This window comes from Pocillopora damicornis, chromosome 6 (genome assembly GCF_964200805.1).
Source record: "Pocillopora damicornis chromosome 6, jaPocDami1.2, whole genome shotgun sequence".
NCBI classification, from domain to species: Eukaryota; Metazoa; Cnidaria; class Anthozoa; order Scleractinia; family Pocilloporidae; genus Pocillopora; species Pocillopora damicornis.
Genome location: NC_142675.1, coordinates 11773265 through 11793583, shown reverse-complemented (window position 1 = coordinate 11793583; position 20319 = coordinate 11773265). Strand labels below are relative to the sequence as shown.

The 20319-nt window shown below is 37.3% G+C and overlaps 3 protein-coding genes across 5 annotated transcripts in view; all 3 read left to right on the top strand.

The window, feature by feature from the left end:
• The window catches only part of LOC113670218 (uncharacterized), a 28831-nt gene extending 28450 nt beyond the window's left edge, over positions 1-381 (top strand). The window contains 1 exon segment of the mRNA XM_089210808.1: positions 168-381. Within this exon segment, the coding sequence (XP_089066934.1) occupies positions 168-242 (75 nt within the window). The 3' untranslated portion in view covers positions 243-381.
• LOC113664523 (tyrosine-protein kinase receptor Tie-1-like) lies at positions 151-2135 on the top strand. Of its 3 annotated transcripts, XM_089209159.1 has the most exons (5): positions 151-238; positions 408-448; positions 642-738; positions 824-923; positions 1337-2135. In XM_089209159.1, exons 3-5 carry the CDS (start codon positions 662-664, stop codon positions 1400-1402), a joined length of 243 nt encoding a protein of 80 aa, XP_089065285.1. In that variant the 5' UTR covers positions 151-238; positions 408-448; positions 642-661; the 3' UTR covers positions 1403-2135. The 3 variants fall into 3 exon arrangements, with proteins under 3 accessions (XP_089065285.1, XP_089065286.1, XP_089065284.1); XM_089209160.1 differs by lacking the exon at positions 151-238 and having other exon boundaries at positions 308-448; XM_089209158.1 differs by lacking the exons at positions 151-238; positions 408-448 and having other exon boundaries at positions 546-738.
• A 9366-nt stretch (positions 2136-11501) lies between these two features.
• LOC149043983 (neural cell adhesion molecule 1-like) overlaps positions 11502-20319 on the top strand; it is a 29825-nt gene continuing 21007 nt past the window's right edge. The window contains exons 1-2 of the mRNA XM_089209174.1: positions 11502-11568; positions 18959-19306. Coding sequence (XP_089065300.1) covers positions 11502-11568; positions 18959-19306 — 415 coding nt within the window. The remainder of the gene's footprint in view (positions 11569-18958; positions 19307-20319) is intronic.

The following is a 20319-nucleotide window of genomic DNA, read 5'->3' as shown; positions in this document are numbered from 1 at the left end:
TGGTAAAGCTGATACATTCCTGATTTTGATCATGAATTCCTTGGATCGGACCCTAATGAAAAAATTAGCCATGCGTATACGAGTATAACTGTAAATATCTCTGTCTTTGACTAGTCGCTTCCTATAATTTTTTAGCTGTTTCACGAAGTGATATTTAAAATCTTTAGGGCCGTCTTCCCGTGAAGTGGACAGCTTACGAGGCCTTGTTGTATGGTAAATATACCACCAAAAGTGACGTGTAAGTATACCCGATTATTTCCCTCAGCAATTTTCCAAAAAGAGTTATCAATTTTAATCAGGATATGAATACTATGCTTTGTCAAAGAATACACATATTTTAGTTTTAGCAAATAATGTTAATGTCTTCAGTCACCTAATTTATATTTGATTGATTTGTCATTCTACAGATGGAGTTATGGAGTCCTGCTGTACGAGATTTTCACCATAGGTATCATCGAATGGGAGTTTATGAGGCTATGTTTGTTTGGTTTTTTTTTGTTGTTGTTGTATATTTACAATGTATCGTGTTCAGTTAGACAAACGTAACGAGCTTCCCCATGCAATCTCAAACTCCATCAAGTGACATTGGTGGTGTTTCATTGATATTCATTTATATTTCGATGGTCTTATGGTTCTTCCAGGCGGTTCACCTTACCCACGAATGGATGGAAAAAAAATTGCAAACTTACTTCAGGATGGATACAGGATGCCTAAACCACAACACGTTGATGAAAAATTGTAAGTTTTCTTTTTTAACTCGTTCTCTCTCATCGTACAAGGAAACGTTCTTCAAATCTTTAACAGGTCATTTGAACAATACCAGGTATCAGATCATGATGAAATGCTGGAAGAATGACCCAGATGCAAGACCAACTTTCACTAAATTGAAAACTCAGCTTAAGGACATGGAAACCCTACACAAGGTGAGAATTTTGATCAACACGAAAGTTTCTTTTCACGAAGGACTGACTGACTAAGGCTCAGCTAATTAGGGTTAAACTTAACAGCATTAAGCCTAGATAGCGTAGTAATATGTACCCATCTCTGTAATTTTTACGAAGTTTGGATCGCATCTTTTTGTTGTGTCTCTGAAGCAAAGAAGCGCACTAGAATGTCTCAATTACAATTGACATTTAGTGGTTATTTAAAAGATCATAGAATGATTGCAAAACTGCATTTAGAAGTACCTAGAGTAGCAGACGACGAAGCCATAAAATACTTTCTCCTTGAATTTGTTTTGATGTAAAAAAGCTGACGAATGTTAAGGATAATCGCTTTTTAGGTAAGAGGAACACTTTTTTACCAATGCTGATTACTATATTGTTTTGCTCTGCAGAAGATGATCAACATGACAATGTACGACAAGCAGTTGTATGCAAACGTCGAGGATTTAACGGTGTAGTTAGATACACGTCCACAGTATGTGACTGGCTAACATTTTGCACACTTCGCCCAAACAAGTTTCAGCGATTAATCATCTTTTCCTTACACGCTTACTTGGTAGAAATAGGCATGTTATGTTAAGCAGTTAGGCTGGAACGTTGTAATTCAATTGACTTTATGTTCTTAAACGCTGAAACGCTTTTATAAGTTTTACAGATAAAGTATACTCTCATTTTCTCTTTAACATATTAAGCACTTACACGTATGCTCGACACAAGCGTTCGAGTTCAGTTTATTTTCTGGCTCAATTCTGAAAGGCAGGACAGCCCGGAAAAAATCAAATTTACAAGATTGATGAGATCTCGCTCTGAGTGCCATAACTGTGTACAATTCTAATAAATTGCTAAAAAAAATTTTGCCGCAAAGCCCGCTTGTTTGCAGGAAAGCAAATCGTGCGCATAAACTGCATTCTCTAAGACCGTCTTCACTTGCGATACCAACTCGAAATACTTTTACACTGAAAGTATAACTAAAATTAACGGTATTCTAATCAAAAGTATACTTGGCAAATTACTTCTGCAAGAAAGTATGTTATTTGGCCCAAAAGCCAGATGGTTTTCACGTACCATATACTATTACTCAACGAAACTGGTCCTAGGTTCGTGTTCAAGCCTCTTTTTCTTGGATGCGTTGTTAATGTAATAACTCTAATTTTTTTTTAATAATAAAAGTGTTGAAAAGTTTGGAGTTGACTCTATCTGCCTGATGATGCCGTACACAAGTTTACATCTTTTACTCCACGACATTGATCTATTATATCTTAACCCATCTCTCTAGTTCTCTTTTCCGAAGGATAGACAAAACCAAATCAACGTTACGCGAAAAAGAGTTTTCGGAAGTTCAAAAAATCGCTTTTTTTTACATGTTTCAAGAGACCACGTTCTCCTGTAACTCTCAGTAGAGGTTAAAAGTTGATCAATCGTACATAATTATAATCTAAGTTACCTTTTAGTCAAAACCCTTCTTTTCTCAACTGATGTAAACAGTTGCACTAGAAACAGTACTTAATATGAAAACAACGCTCTTTCATTTTGGAGCAGCGGTTGCTTGAGAAATGGTCAAAAATGATGCAAGAGGAGGGTCAAAGGGGGGGAATCCACTGAAATTTTTATTTACATTTTTTTAAGGTTTTTGCTGACAATTCTGTAGATGTTGAACTTTGTCAAACACTAGGTGTGGTAGGACTAAAAGAGAGTACAGTTTAAGATTTAAAGTTTTTGGAAGGGCAGAAATGGTGGTTGCCGGGAAAAATGAGTAAATTTCTTTAAGAGGATATAATAGATGACAGTGTTTACCATGTTTTACTCACATAGTTACTTGTTATATTCATATTCGCATCCATTAAACGTAAAGAATTCCATTCCTTTTTCGCAGTTTCTCAGACTTCGTCGTTTATGTAGTTACGAATCTAATTTTTCCGACGAATTAGAGGCAATGAAAGACTGGGAGGAGAGTATCCATCTTCTGCTGTTTGCTACACGCGAGGCAATACAGCACTCTGGCATTCATTCGTTCGACCTTGTGTTTAGGCACACTGTGAGAGGACCTCTTAAGGTACTTTAAAATAAGTTGTCATCTAGCAGTGCTGTTTGTTAATCTCTTGCAGTACGTCTCAGATTTCGCACGAAGCCTTTTAGAGCATGCGAGTTAGCTAAAGCTAATCTGAGTTTGAAAAAGAAATATACGTCGGTATAATTTGTAGTACTGGGTTACTAATATTTTTTCTCACAGTGTTAAACACCCGTAAATCGAGATGCAAGTTCCGCAGTGCCGTTCTATCTGGTCGGCAAGTGCACATGTAGTGACGTGTATACACGACCTGAAACGTGTACACATGGACATTGATGATGAGCAACACAAGTAGAAATGTGTTTCCGTAAAGGACGTTGTAGATGGAAAAAGTATGTCTTAATGTATACAACATTTTCAATGAAATTATCGCCAGAGAAAGAAACATTTATGACTGACTTGATTTCGGGATGCATCAAGTCATTGTCATTAATGAGCTTTAATCAAATGTCCTGAAATATGACCAAAAAAAAACATACTAGAAAAAATAATGAAAAGCTATAATGAACATATTCTCACGGCGGAGCAATAGATGCCAATGGATCAGAAAAAGAATATTTGGCGAAATTTCATGCAAAATTAAAGCTCGTTCCTTTTTAGTCCTTTTTTTTAGTTAAAAACCCATCAGGCCAAATTAAAGTGGTGTTTCGGAAAAGTCAGCAGAGCAGGAAATTGCAATTTGTTTTCTTCTTGAAGCGCCTTTAAAAAATGTTTATGGTTATTCATAATGTTCCACAGCCTGATTTTTTTAACTCGTGAATTGCGCGCATGCGCAAGAGCGAGTTGTAGATACGATGTGTGGAATGGCACTCGCTCTCTCGCTCGCTCGTTCGATTGGTCGATTCCTGTAAAATTTTTTTCGATTTTAGGCTTTTGAGTGCATTTTATAGTTTTTAGCGAGCAATAAACAAACGAAATGGCGACCTTTGTTGTTAAGAATAGTGGTGGGGTGAAAAAGAAGCCAATGATAATCTTAAAAGAGTTTTTTTTTTCGTTTTAGTTTCAACAAGCGGCGCCAGCGACTGGTAGGCATGCAATGATTCACACTGAAATAACAGAACAACCTTCGTTTTTCATAAAATTGTAATTTACAATCCTTGATTCCATTAAGACAGTATTGCCTTGATTTTCTAATATTTACAATGATAGACAGTAAATTTCACTTTTCACCCACATTTACTTCCAACCTTTTCTTTTGAACCAGAAACAAAAATGATATACGTTTAAAACACATGACATCATCCACCCTTGTCAAATGTAATAGCATGATCACTTCAATTGTAATGCCTTCTTATCCCAACGCTACTTTATTTCTTTGCTACATTAGCGAACACTGAACTACTGCTCGTACTCTAGATATGACAATCAACCACAAAATTCCCTAAACCAGATAACATTAAACATAATCCAAAAAATCATGTGTCAGTTCACGAGTTTGCTCACAGAGCACTTTGATTATCCTTGGCACCAAGGTTTGCTTATGGGATTCTTTAGTTCCTCTGTTCATTTTGATCTTATTGGGCGAAGGTTTATGGGTGTCGCAACTTTTACTCTGCGCTTGTAAGGGAAGGATCGTGATGAGTTTCAGAGCGGGTATAATGTCTGATGTTGTGGACGTGCTCTGAAATGGTGGAGGTCGGCCTCATAGCACGTCGAATGTCTCTGTTATGCTTCTTCCTGTATGTAGGTCCCCAGTCTTGGCGATGTTAACTTTGTCGCATTTACAGGGAAGCCTTTAGAACATTCTGTCTACTTAATTCATCAGAGCTAATGAAGTCTTTTAGCAGCTCTAAGTGGACAAGTGCCTGAGTCTTTGTCTTACAGTGCGCGCGCCTTGATGTTGTAATGGAGTCGACATTATACCCCTTTTTTTCTTCGTATTAACGGTTTTGTGGTCGGCACAAAAGAATCGAAGGTACTGAAAAGCCGAGCAAAATTTTGGAACTTGCTTGATTAGTGGTCTAACCGTGAGAGATGAAATTGAAATGAGTTCCAATTATATGCAGCAACAATCAGCCAATGTTCATAGTATAAACTCCACAGTAAGCAAAGAGAACGCTTTTGGTCGCCAATTTTTTCTCCTGAATGTGTCCGAAACGGCTGTTACACCGACATGTACTGAATTTGGAAAATTAGCCATAACGTCTAAATTCCCCAATGTTTCATTCGAAATGCTGTTGGTTCTGACATAGTTCTATACGAGCGCTAAATTAAAGAATTGGCTATACTTCTAGACCTTAATGAAAAAATTATTACGCGTCTTCATAAAACACAAAAGGACATGCACCACTCATGGATAACATTTACATTACAGCTTCACTTAAAGGCCTATTTCCAAGCTTGATGCCTCGGCCCAATTTCCTATTACACGAAATTCCCTGATCGCTGAAAACCTTTTAAAATCGTCTTTCTCAAGAGCCATCCTGGACATGTAGTCAACTGTTTTACGGTAAATACATTCGCCGTCCGTCATTTTACAGTTTCCTTACTGTATTTTGAATTTTTTCCGGTAGAATCCGAAGAATAATTTTTTTTAAGTGTCACGTTTGGATCTCTTAGTACTCTGTGAACAGAGTCGGCGAAAAGGACAACCTTCGAATTTTTTCACTTTCTAGAAGCACTTGAGGATTCCAAATGAAAGTAAAAAAAATTTTCCAATAGAAATTGGTATTTTTCAAAGAGAAATATGGAAAAACATCAGACTGCCGGACGTTTAGTAATTCGAAGACCGTGTGCAGTGATGTCTGGTGAAAATTTTTTGAAAAAGTGTCACGATTGGATCTCTTCGCACTCTGTGAACAAGGTCAGCGAAACGGACAACGTTGGAATTTTTTCACTTTCTAGAAGCGCTTGAGGATTGTAAATGAAGGTAGAATATTTTACAACGAAAAATTGGTATATTTCAAAAAGAAATATGGAATTATTTGAGGACCGTTTCCAGCCGTGTCATTTAAAAGTTTTTAAGTGTCAAGCGTTTGGATGGCTGTACACAGGGTTAGCGAAAAACATCAAGTTCGAAATTTTAAGCTGCCTGGAAGTGCTTGAGGATTGTAAATAAAGGTAGAACATTTTCATATAAATATTTTTTGATTTCAAAGAGAAATATGGAAAAATATCGGACAACCGGACGTTTAATTATTTTAAGTTTAGTCACTTCATTGCAAGAACGTCAGCGACACTGACGGTTTGCGTGTCAATTCTTATCTGCTGCTTTGCATGGACAACAACCTCGACCACTCTTTCGAGCGCAAGCGCCTTTCCACGGGCAGGAAACTTTAAATGACCCTTTGTCCTATTAATAAGGATGGCAAACTTCAATTAAAAAAAAAAATTGATGAATGAATGAAAACATGGTGGATCAACATGTTCACCTTCTTCGAAATGCTCACAAGGATTTTCTTGTTCCTTCTTCGCAACAACCGATCCATAAGCGTTTGCTGCCTCGGAATCTACTAAATCAATGGATTCATCTGGTTCTATACCGGATTAAAACGTATAGAACTGTTTTAAACACAACTATTTTGACAAGCTCTTCAAACTCATCGAAGAAAACGCAGTAGGTATTTTGAGACAACGTGACCAATCAGCGGCGCTATTTAAACAGAAGCGGTAGTTAAAAACAAAAACAAACGACCGCATTGCGTCAAGGTTAGAAATGGGCATTTAATGAAACGATGTTTTAAATCAGTTAAATTATAATAATGTTGAGTCATTCTTGCACTTGAAATGATCATCAATGTAATCAAATTCAGCTGCATATTACTCATGGGGGGTCACTCATTATTCACATAATTCTTAGAACATAGCTTAAAAGATCCATCTGCTATGCATTAGCGATAAATAGATATTGGTTTCCTAAGAAGGAACAGATTTATCAGCGATGCGTAAAGTCCAGATAATCCCTAATTACTTTATGACTACTGATGTTCGTAATCGCTCCTCTGGCGGGTTAGTGAGGTTTGTTGCTTTGCGTAAAAAAAGTCATAGGACCGGCTACTTTGAACTAACCATGATAGCGAGATTTACTACTGAAAATGTGCATTTAATGCTCTTACCAAAATCATATTGCAGTTGTGAACTACTAAGTTTCGTTCAGTTAATCAGTACTTGTGCAAACCGGACTTAAGATAGGTAGATCTCCATCGTGTTCTTACAGTCATTCATATTACAGATAATCAAAACGAAATAAAAGGATGAAAAGTAAGCTTCCGTGCTCATTGAGAAGATGATAACGAAAGGAAACAGAATTTCGATGTAAATGGTTGGTAAATATGTAAAGGGAACACCTTTCAGCCTATCGAGACAGATTTGTGCAAAACTTCAAGCATGGTAAATCTTTCACACGGGTGTCGTAAATGCTTTGTAATTAAAACAGTAAATATTATTTTGAAGTGTAGTTATGTCCCAACAGTGTTGTTCAATAGAAGACTTTGTTTAAAGTCATGCATTCTCAAAATTTTGAAGACAAACCTGCGCAATGTTCTGGCTGTGAATTCTAGTAAACAGCGATTCAACATGCTGAATCTACTACACGGTCTCGAACATGCATGAAAGTCGTTCTTTTCTCGCTTCTAAGCAGAAAATTGCAATTCTTTTAATAAAGACTTGGTCTTGAGATATTTCTTAGTCGTTTTTGTCTTGTCATAGTTTTCGGGTAGAAACCGTTACCTGCTAAACCCAACATACTGAGTTGTAATATACTTTTCGTTTTGTGCACATCTTGTATCTGCATGTTATGTTATAAAGAAATTGGTTCATGCTCAGTTAGCTGTTCGTACATCATATTTACTCAAGATGCTAGAGTTGCTTTCGGCTACGCCTCGAGCAACTCGTATGCTTCTCTCGTGCTCTCCAAACTTCCCACTTCATGTTTTTTAGGCGTCAACGTTTTGAAATCGAGTGTATACAATAACACTGCGTACATGCAGATGTTGAGGCCGTTTAACATAATTAGGCACTTTTTTGAAAGACCGACGCCAGACAATACTGATCCTGTAACTTTCTTCATGACAGGACGGATAATGCATGCACTGTAAGTACCTCCCGTTGTTCCATACAAAGCCTTAGAAAAGTTTTCTAAGGCTTTGTATGGGACAACGGGAGGTACTTACAGTCCACGCGTTTTTCCGTCCTGTCATGGAAGTTATTATTTGAGAATTAATGAATCATCTCCTAACATTGCTATTTTAATAAGCATGATGTTCTGTAAATCAAAATTGTATGCTTTCTCAGACTTTCTCTATACATGTAACAATTGAGTAGCATATTTTATCACATTACTGTACGTTATAAATTGATTATTTCCTCATACTTTGATGATTATGGAACAAGGATAGTTCAAGTTTTTATTTACTCGTTTGTAGAGAAACCAGACCCACCATCCATGGCATCATCTGTGGAAGATTTTCAAGCATGTTCACCAACAGTAAGATGAAAAGCTCCAGCTGATGATGGAGGGAGTCTTATCACAGGATACCTAATGATTTTAAAGGTTGACACTGAGAGGGACAGTGTGAATATTACTGATCCTGGTACAACAAGTCACACTTTTGGGAGTCTGGAGAGAGATACCAATTACGCAGTGAAAATGTTTGCAAGGAATGCTGTGTTTGAATATATCGAGCTAATATATATTTTTCTTTTCAGAAAGATATGGAGATAAAATATATTAATTTAGGCTATTCTGTTGCAAGTGACTCTGTCTAAAATCCTGCAAAATACATAGATGTAAGGGAAACAAGAATCAAGTGATATTCGTACTCAAACTGCAGGCCAAGTTGATGATTACGCAACACTTCATCTATCAACTCGCTCCTGGGAAATGTCAAAGGATCATGTGAAAATATGGAAAATCATTGGTAAAAGGTGCTTTCGGCCAGGTTACAAAGGTTTATCACCTGTCTGCCTTTAAGTGCTCTGATGGGAATCATATACACGCTTACCAGTGATATTAAAAGGACATTTATTCACTCAGTCACTCATTCATCAATTTTTTCTGGTAGTCAGTCAGTCAGTTTGTCAATAAGTCCGAGCGAGAGGCATGTCCTGTAGGTATTGACGTTTGGATCATATCTGAATAGAGTATTGAAAACTACATATAAACCCACCTTTTTTCAGGCTAGTTACGACATTTTAGCTGTTGAAATTGTGTAGTGGTTTTATTTCTTATTCTATTCAATTTTCAAATTTTTTTTCCAAAAAAAACCAAAGTGAGGGAATTACACACCTGTCTGTCAAAATCAAAATTAATAGAAGATTTAATTTGCAAATTTTATGGAATTCTACAGCAGGAAGTTTTAGACCTTCCCCCGCTCCACTCTTGGTCTCCCCATAAGTGCTACACCCCTTCATCCCTCCACTTAACATTCCCTCTCGTAACCAGAGTTAATCTGAGGCGCCCCTCTGACTTTAGACTCACCTTTGCCAACATCGTAGCTGTAATACATGAAAAAATTTAGTTGTTATTTCCAGCTCGTGTTCGTGTAGTAGTTTCTCGGCTGATTTTAAATCGGGCACAAATAAAAGTCTCAGGGATGTTTTTAGATAACATGGTTCGAGGAGCCACGAAGAAGCTGATATCAAGATAGAGGAAATCTTAAGGAAAATTATTCTCTAAAAAATGCATTCAATTTGATTTTCCCGCACTTCGTATTATGTACTGTCTGAGTTTACGCGTCTGGATTGCGTAATTATTTCGCTTCTAATTCGCTTAACTTCAGTTTCCAGCCTCAGGAATACCGGTACTCTTGTGCATCCCTATTGGGGATAGATCAGCGGAACAATACCTTTATATTATTTAGTAGCCCTTGGGAAAGAATCCACCGTTGATAAACAAGAAAGAGGAGTTAAAAACTGCCTGTTATAATTTACTTTTTATTTGCGTTACTTGCATTTAGCTTCATAAGCGCTTGATCGATATCGGTGCCATCGAGTCATGCTCATTCCACACATTACGCATTATTCACTCTGAATGGAACGTCTCTCCGAAAGGGAAGCTTCTACAATTTAAGCACATGTGCCGAGTGTTTAGCATAAATCGAGTTTTCTTCCATCAATTGCCCCATCCGCCATGTTATTTAGGCAATTTTGCCGACTACGCCGACAATTTCACGAGGATGATCGTGACACTCAGTCCCAGTCTCAAAACGAAAAGGGCCTTCTCGTTTATCCCTTTAAGTAACTTCCGTAGGAGTAAAAGGCAAAAACTTCCTCTTTGAAGCTTCAGCAAAGGTCTGATAAGATGGTGTCTTACCGTGATTATGACATTTACCTTCTCATTCTTCTGCTGGTAAAGTTTCACGGGTCAGGTAAGTGTGAATTTAATTCTCTTATCTCCAAACTTCTCGGCTTATAACATCAAGCACAGAAATAAAAGTATCAGAGATGTTTTAAGATAACATGGCGCGAAGATTCACGAAGAAGCTGATATCAAGATAGAGGGAATCTTGAGGAAAATTATTCTCTAAAAAATGCATTCAATTTGATTTTCTCGCACTTCGTGTTATGTACTGTCTGAGTTTACGCGTCTGGATTGCGTAATTATTTCGCTTCTAAGGCAGTGTTCACACTTGGTGCCCGGGCACTAGTACCCGGGCACCGGCACAAAATGGTGCTGTGTTCAGACACACGGTACCCAGTCTGAAGATATGTTCACATTCAATAAACAGAGCACACGCTCACTATTGAAATCTCGAGTGAGACAAGGAATTGTGGGTACGAAAACAAGTGGTTTGTGGGTGAAGTGCCAGGGCACCAACGAAAAATGTGTTCACACAAGGACTCAGTGCCCAGTTTAGTGCCCGAGTACAAGGTCGAGACCTTGTACTCAGGCACCGGCACCGTGCCCGAATTCTGGCGTGGGTACCAGGAAAAAAGGTGTGTTCACATTGGTGCCCGGCGTAGAATAGAACCCGGGCACGGTGCCCGGGCACCAAGTGTGAACACTGCCTAATTCGCTTAACTTCAGTTTCCAGCCTCAGGAATACCGGTACTCTTGTCCATCCCTATTGGGGATAGATCAGCGGAACAGTACCTTTATATTATTTAGTAGCCCTTGGGAAAGAATCCACCGTTGATAAACAAGAAAGAGGAGTTGAAAACTGCCTGTTACAATTTACTTTTTATTTGCGTTACTTGCATTTAGCTTCATAAGCGCGTGATCGATATCGGTGCCATCGAGTCATACTCATTCGACACATTACTCATTATTCGCTCTGAAAGGAACGTCTCTCCGAAAGGGAAGCTTCTACAATTTAAGCACATGTGCCGAGTGTTTAGCATAAATCGAGTTTTCTTCCATCAATTGCCCCATCCGCCATGTTATTTAGGCAATTTTGCCGACTACGCCGACAATTTCACGAGGATGATCGTGACACTCAGTCCCAGTCTCAAAACGAAAAAGGGCCTTCTCGTTTATCCCTTTAAGTAACTTCCGTAGGAGTAAAAGGCAAAAAACTTCCTCTTTGAAGCTTCAGCAAAGGTCTGATAAGATGGTGTCCTACCGTGATTATGAAATTTACCTTCTTATTCTTTTGCTGGTAAAGTTTCACGGGTCAGGTAAGTGTGAAATTAATTCTCCCGTGCAAACAATTTTACAGGGTATTTTACCATGGGCCATTTTAAGCTTAGACACCAAAAACGCCGGCCCTTAATTTGTGAACGTGATGTTCGTCCAAATGATTTTCGAACTCCAAGGTGACGTGGCTTTCAAAAGTTTTTGTATTTCAAAAATTAGTTATGATTTGGAGTTTCGATCCCGTGATAAATGAAGTCTGAATAACTATGTTGCGACAGAAATCAAGAGCAAAGTATTTTTATGCTTTAAGTGTAACAATGCCATACAGTACCACTCGCTAATATGTTAACTGTGCAGACGAATTTCATACGCTCAGACGCAGGGTAGTCAGACGCGTATGTACGATTTTTTGCGCGCACTTTCGAAAACATTGTGCGACCTATGTGCCTTTGTTATTCAGTGTTATGAGTTTCCTTTGTATTTCATTGTTGTGTAAAACAAAGAATTTTCAGGTTTGAAAACGCGACGAGTCGACAGCGGAAAATTTTACATAATCGCAAAAAAGCTACCTGTTACACTTACGCGTGCTTCGTCGCTTCGCGAAATTTATTGAATAACGAGCAGTAGCTGCAGATTTGCTTGATTTGAATTGTTGAGGAATCAGGTGGGAAGGAAAATATCACTTACACAAGGCATAAAAACAAGTTTATTAGTAAGTGAGTAACGAGACGAATACTCACTAATATGTTTCACAATTTGTTCATTGTAATCAGCCCTCCCTTAGATGATTACGGGGCGGAATGTAAACAATTTGGTGTTTGCTTCGCAGGTGATGTTTTCTTTTCTTACTTACCTCGATCACCTTCGATGAGGATCAGAAGGAAAAGAAACTATTTAATGATGTTTTACTTTAATCATTGCAATCGGCGCTCGCTTCGGTATTTACACACCGAATGTAAACAGTTTCATTTCGGGTAAAATTTCCGCACAGCCCCATCCTACATAATGCATTCAGTTCTTGGATAGAGAAAACAATGACAAAAACAATACATTGTCGTAGGGAAAACAGATTTGTTTTACAATAGTATTAGAGGCAGCCATATTGTTAAGCCGCGCGTTTGCGTTTGTCTTCAGTTGGTATAAAGTAATCATTGCTCTATCATTGTGCTTGTCCTCGGGAGCTCTTCAACATGAAGTCCACACATCCTGGAAAAAAATAAATCGAGGATCAAGGATCACCGGACCAAGGATCAAGGATCAGTTCAAAATGAGTCAAATAAATTAAATAAATTAATAGGCATGATTGATTGCTCATCTACGTGACTCAGTCAAGATCTTCCGTATGCTCAAGCGAAAATAAGAGAGAATAAGCGAAATCGGCACAGATATAATAGATATAATAAACATAAATATACTAAATACTGAAAAAGGCATACCACTTTGAAGAAGTGCCAAATTTTCTCCTACCAACTATTAGGACAGCTATTGAAGACTGACAGCTACAGAGCGGGTTTACTTGTGCATTTGCTATATTCACATGAAATTTCCAAGTTATCCTGAGTGTCGGTATGTGATTACGTATCTGACTTCCGGTGCAATTTCAAACACGAAGCCGTTTTTGACGACTGCCTGAGTAAACAGCAAATTTTCAGCTGCTTTAATTTCATCTCTTCAAATTTTTACTGACGTCATCTCCTCAAAGGAAAAGTAGATGGAATACATTTGAAGAATCACTTTCTTAGAAGAAGACATTTTAGTCGTTTTTCCGACGGGATTTGACAAGAGACATGATTCGGAAAGTGATAAAATTGTATCACAACTGAGTTGTTGTTGTGAGTCCCCTGGAGTATACATGGAAGCAACAAGTCGGAAATCTCAAGAACACACACTGGAGAATTGAATAAGTTCTTAGTCTTACGTTTTTTTTTTTTTAAAGAAAGTAACTGACGACTAACGAGGAAGAATTGTTTTTTCTTTTTTTTTGTCACCAGTAAGCACAGCAGGTAGAAAATTTAGTCCCACACTTTTGAAGACTTCCGACAAAATAAAGGACCTGGACGTTTGCCGATTCTCTGTTTCTCGATAGCTTCAACAGGGGAACCGCACTAACGGTTAAGCATGGTGTGCAAAAGCAGAAGTGCTTAAAAAAACGTGACTTTTTTAAACTAGTTTTTCGCGAACAGACGATATCCAGCTCAGTGTCAAACAGATGAATATCCAGCTTAATGTTAAAGAGAAAACCTGGGAATTTTTTTTAGATCGACTAATGCTTGGGTGAAAATGCAGAGAATTGGAGAACAATGGCGATTTTGTTGTCCATTGGGCGTGTCTACAAATGTCTTAGTGCAGAAGAAAGGTTTTTGTAAATGACCAAAAAAACCCCCTCTATTTTCATTTCTCTAGTGAAAGAATAAAATTACAGACGTTTGCGTTGCCTATGCAATGAAAATCCCCATAAACTACACGTGAATCAAGAATAGCCCATGTCTTATCTAACTTTCGATCTAGAGTTCTTGCGGGTAACGTGAAAGTCTGCGGACGGGGGAAGGGCTAAAAAAACAGCGCCTGTTTGTTAACAGGGAGACATCTTGACTGAGTCACGTAGATGAGCAGTCAATCATGCCTATTAATTTATTTAATTTATTTGATGCATTTTGAACTGATCCTTCATCTTTAGTCTGGTGATCCTTGATCCGGTGATTCAGTGATCGTTAATCCAGTTTTTCCAGGAAACCCGAGCGTCACGCAATCGCTTTTCCGATTATTTTCACTATTGTGGAATATCCCTTGTCCGTTTCTTGATCACAATCGTTCTTAATATATAATTTCAAGCCTTCATATAGTATTCTCACTTTGCGCGCGAACTGGTTGGTGTGATGATTGAACAAAATTTACCAACTCAATCAAAGTAGATGTAGATGTAAATGTAAATGAGATGCCACTACCGTATATTTAACGTATGCAATATTCTAGAAACAATTGACAGCTTTGAACGTGGTCCATACGTTTCATCTTTTTAATTGATATGTGTTCATTATGTTGACAAAAACGCGAACCGAGACCAAAACTGTTCCTTGGACTTGATATATCTTCAGCGTTCAGGCGTATACGCACACTGATTTTCACATGTGCCACACATTGTCATTGGCTTACACGAGGAACCGGCCCAACAAACATACACGCACCAACAAAAAGGACACTGTCTGCCTAATGACCTCTGCCCATCCCACCTTCAGCCCACACAACATTTTTTTCAATTCCCATCACGACGAATGCGCAAGTTTTCTTATCACACAACTGTCCAAAATTAAAGAGAATTTATTCCAAAAGTCTTTAAAGTTCACATAAACTGAATTCAACTGTACCTATATTCAGCAAGTCTAAGAAACAAGTTAAGTTGAGTGTGTCAATGTGACTTTTCCTTCAGGTAGCAATCATGTACCAAAGAAACTACGTAATGCACTTGGATGGATAATTGAGAATTATTTGCTCATAGTTACATGTATGATTTGTCTACTTGACCAGTTTTTAACTTTATGCACATATGATTGTGGTCTCCCACACTGGTAGTTGTGGGCTACTTATTTTTGTTGTATATTTAGAAAAAGTTAAAGGTTTACCAGGACCAAACAGTTTGAAATGTGTATGTATGTGTGTTGGCTTATCATGTACATACTGAGATTTACTCCAAGCCAAATTTGGAAAAAAAAAGATTTGTTAATTAACAAATAAACTGCACGAATTCGGATAGGTAGGATTCTCACGAGTGAGTGAAATTTTTGACCATTGAAAATATATATATATATATATATTTTTTTTTTTTGCCTTAGAGGTGTGGGGCTTGCCAAAGTGAATGAAAGTGAATGTCAGCAATATCTGCTGGCTGCATACAACTGTAGAATCATGACTTCAAGGTTAATAACAAGTAGTAAGCCTCGCAGCTAAGAACACTACTGAAACTAGTAGTTGTAAATAGGACCTGAAAAAAAATTCATCTTTCCACCGCAGTGCAAATATGTGAATTTTCATATATCTAAATCTTCATTCACTCGGATGTTTATTTGTACCCAATTCATTGACCAGCTCCCAGTTGGCTTGTTAGCTCAATTGGTAGAGCGCTGCACCGGTATCGCAGAGGTCATGGGTTCAAATCCCGTATAGGCCTGAAATTTTTTTCAGGTCCTATTTACAACTACTAGTTTCAGTAGTGTTCTTAGCTGCGAGGATCTTCTAATTTCATCTTTCCACCGCAGTGCAAATATGTGAATTTTCATATATCTAAATCTTCAAGTAGTAAGCCGTTGGTGTAAACAAGGTAGATTCATTTAAAAAGATAATGTCAGAGAAAGCTGGACTTCATGAGAATTGGTGATAATCACTCTGATTTTGCTTCATGCAAACTGATAACAATCTTTGTCTAAATCTATGCTTTGATTAATCCCTGACATTTGCAATCCGGGGAACTAAAGTGGAATCTCCTCCAAAATGGTACGAAAAGTTTAATAGATTCTGACTCTGATAAGAAAGCATTACGATCCACTTTTGCGATTTGGTTCATGCACATGTTAATGAAAAGAAATTTATGTTTCAAATTGGCGCTGTAATTCCCATGGTATTAACAATTAAGTGCTTTTCATTCAACTAATTTATTCCTTGTTTCTTTATTAATTACTATTTTCCAAGCAGTAACGTAAATGTTGCTCTATTTTCTTTATATAAAAAACAAACAATCCGCAATTCCTCAAATCACTTGTGTGATTTTTATCCACTCATTGTATACAAAAAGACTTGCTGGTTCTTTGCTGGTTGTTTTATTTTTCACAACTTGTGAATAGAAATTGCACGCACTCACTAGCTATGAACCATCTATATTTCTTACATGTGCCAACCATATTTAACCATTTTTGGAACCCAATCATTCCAAGTTATGATATTAAACTTGGTGATGCATTTGCGCTAAAATTATTCTCGTTGTAAATTGAAACAGACCTTTTGAGTAAGGAAGTTATAAAGATGTTACCACTAACAAACTTCGTTTTCCCAAAGTTTATGAACCAACTGGCTTGTCTCAGGCTTCCATTGTGCGATAGTGGAAAAAAGCAAAAGCAGATTTGGCTTTCAGGGTAAATCAAGGATTCTACGAAATCAATTTTTCACATTTAGTTCCTGTCTTGCTGTCATGCAAATAAGTAAAATATCAGAATGCTTAGTGACAGAAAGGTAGAAAAGAAGTCGAATTTTCATCTTTCACTTGAATACAATGAGTTACAATACAGTATAAGAAAAATCTGATTTTTCCTGTTAGAAATTAAGGTTTGAAAGGTTGCTTAATTTACCATTCAATGCTATCAAAGGACACTTGATTGCTATTTTTGTATTTTTTGTGAAAGCTGCTTCGTTGACTAAAATTATTTTCTCTTATCTTGTCTCAGCGAAGCGGGAAGCCATTTTGTTGTTGTGAGTTTAGCAATCAATTTAAAAAAATAGCAAACGGAGCGACCGAGTAGCAGAGGAGCGAAAAAGCGAGGGAGACTACAGCACTGTTTACTATTGTGCTATGTTTTAATAACTGAATGCCCAGAATAAGTTAGGCGTAGTTGAGAGTGTCACTGATGTTCTTAGCATGTTTTGACATCCTCTGTTATTTATAACTGTACAAAGCCATGACAACATGGAATCTATTTATTTTATTAAATGAAGAAGCAAAAATTGTTAATGGCGATGTCACCTATGTGATCGTGTTGTTGTTATTGTTTTATCTGTGTTATGTGATGACTTCAATGAGTAAATTCTATAATCAGTATAATTGCTCAAGTAATTATCGAGATGTGCATGCTCTGATTGGTCTCGGATTGCATCATATCTAGCTATTTCATCGTGCGCATGATGATTATAGCAAGAGTGCTAAATTTCCAAATGGCTACCCCGCGTTTTGTCAAATGGTTCACAAGGAAATGATTAATGCAATGGCAGAAAATTGAATTGCAAAGGGCATGAACGATGCTAAAAGATTAGCAGAACATGTTTAAAAACAAAGGGATGAAGTTTTTGCTGATTCAAGTGAAAAATCTCATAACACTGCTTGCTCAACCTGATACAGGGAATCAACACAACTGTAACAAAATGTGCGCAATTCTTAGTTCTTTATTCACTGAATTTATAACAAGAATAGAAAGCAACTGGAGCGAGCAATTGTACTTAAACAATTATTTGCTGAGGGGTAAGGGAAGATCAATGAATAATATTCACTTCGCCTTCGGCAAATATCTGTCAATTTTTATTCACTATTATGTCATTACCATATTAGGGCGATGGAACACAAAACATATGCCTCAGTTATACAATGTAGAACAGGGCAAGAATACGGACAAAAGTGATGCATGTGATCTTTAATTTCATTTCCAATTTTTAAACATGAATTTTTTAGCGGTGAGCATAAAAGCTCGCAAGAATTTTGTTCTGGTCATTAAAAGACTTACACGGTTTCTTTTCTGTTGCTTTCTTCTTCATGCACATGTTATGTGATGGGTACGATGCTCATATAAGTCCGTACAAATTTTCAAAAACTAACAGCCAAAACACTAGAAAACGAAATGAGTGGAATAATCAATCCCTCATTCGATGGTTTGACATATAACATGTCTGTACACTCTCACTTTCCATTTTCCACCTCAACAAGTTCATCGTCAAAAAATTTCTTCAAGTGAACCACTTTTAAATTTTGGAAATTCACCACTGTTCACATTTCGGAAATTAAAGATAGTGAAACTTGTCAAAAAATATTTTCGTTAGGTGCGAATACTTATATACTAATGTTATTGAGCCTTAGTTCTTTGCAAATGATTATGTTTCGAGCTGATTGATATCAGTGAATACCAATTCTAGTATTTTTACACTTATTGTTGTTATATTATCCTTATACATGTAACTAAAGGGCTGAGACTATTATACATATGGTTGTCTATTTAAGGGGGTGTAGATGTGCGTTTTACCCAGGAACCTTCTAATCCAAGCTACTTTCACAATGGTAGTGATGCCAACCTGGTGTGGGACTACACCTATACACAAAATAACATTCAGTACATTATCTATAGTGTTCTGGTAGATGGTACATTTGTCAGAATGATGGTTAATGACAGTAGTGGTGTCCAAGAACATCCCAAAATTCCTCCATCTTACAAAGGAAGAGTGCAAACCTTCATATGATGCAGGGCTGAAAGTGGTTAGCTAACCTGCCATTTGGGAACAATAGTGTTACTTTTACTTGGCATGCTAAAAGGAGAAAATAAATGCTACCATTTCCTTTAAATTTCTGTTTCTCAGAAATAGCCTCTGTGGTGGACTCTATTAATAAGACCTTCTTCCTTAATATTCTCCTTACACTTGCAACCAAAAGGCTGAGAATATAATGTTTATGGTTGTCTGTTTCAGGGGGTGTGGATGTGCGTTTTACCCAGGAACCTTCTGATCCAAGCTACTTTAACAATGGTAGTGATGTTGACCTGGTGTGGGACTACACTGATCCACATAATAAGGTTCAGAACATTATCTATAGTGTTCTGGTAAATACTGTATTTGTCCAAATGATGGTTAGTGACAGTAATGGTGTCCAAGAACATCCTAATATTCCACTTTCTTACAAAGGAAGAGTTAAAATTGAAGGAAGAGCTACCCTAGTTATCAAGAACATCAACCCTAGAGACAATGCGAATTTTAGATGTGAGATGAGGGGAAGCTTTTCTTACGATGTGCAAAGTACAGTGCAGCTTATTGTGGCAGGTACGTATTATAGACATAACCATTAATAATATAATAATTATATCAAATGCATTTAACTCATGTCTCTCATTGCTGAGATCTGGAGAAGGTAAACTATAACATAAATTTGTGCAAACCTTCATATGATGCAGGGCTGAAACTTGGCATGCGAAGCCACGCTCCTAAAAGGAGGAAATAAATGCCACCATTTACCTGAAATTTCTTTTTTTCATCAGTGAGGAATTAAAGAGTTATCAAAGAGTTATTGCTTCTGGGTTGCTTTGTTATGCATGGATAACTTTATTAATGTGAGTACAATATCAGCAAAGCTGTCAATTAAAAATGGTCAGTCAAACTTAGAAACAATGTGATTGGTCGCACGATTTTGTCAAATCAATGACGGAAAATATTGCATGACCAGTCATAGGCAGTATGTGAAATTAAATTGGTGCGAAAAAATGGCATTGCTTTTCAAGCCTTTTAAAGGGACTTGCCAAAGGGAATGAAAGCCAGCGTTACGCCGTTTGCTGCTCTCTGAGGATAATGATCTTCAAGGTTTGCAGATGGAAATTTAGTCAACAGAATGGTGACTTCCTTAGGTAATGTCTGACACTGAGGGGTAAGTTGAGACTTGCGTGATGGAGCAAAATGTTCTTAAAATTATAAAGCAATAAACCAACGAAGTCTATGATCCAAGCTCTTTATGCTTTTTGAAAGACGCTGAGCACGCAAGCAGAAAATAATTCAATGATGATCGACGTGGCTAGGTAGGAATACTGTTCTTAGCAGATACTGTTATTCATGAAGGTCAGTTCAACATCTCTAATTTTATTGCTGATTTTGGTTGGTCCACTGAGAAACGGGCTGAATTCCACAAAGTGCTCCAAGAGACTAAAAGTATTCAATTTTAATTGAGAGTTGTGAACTTATGCAAACTAAACTTTTCAAAAGCTTTTCATGTATAAAACAGAAGCATGTAGTTCTTTGAACAGACTTTGTAATCTTTTCTCTGAGTGTTTTACCTTTCATTTTTG

Coding starts and splice junctions, on each gene's coding strand:
- LOC113664523 (XM_089209158.1), top strand. CDS start 629: ATGGTTCTTCCAGGCGGTTCACCTTACCCACGAATGGATGGAAAAAAA. Junction 739..823: donor CAACACGTTGATGAAAAATT/GTAAGTTTTCTT, acceptor GAACAATACCAG/GTATCAGATCATGATGAAAT. Junction 924..1,336: donor ACATGGAAACCCTACACAAG/GTGAGAATTTTG, acceptor TTTGCTCTGCAG/AAGATGATCAACATGACAAT.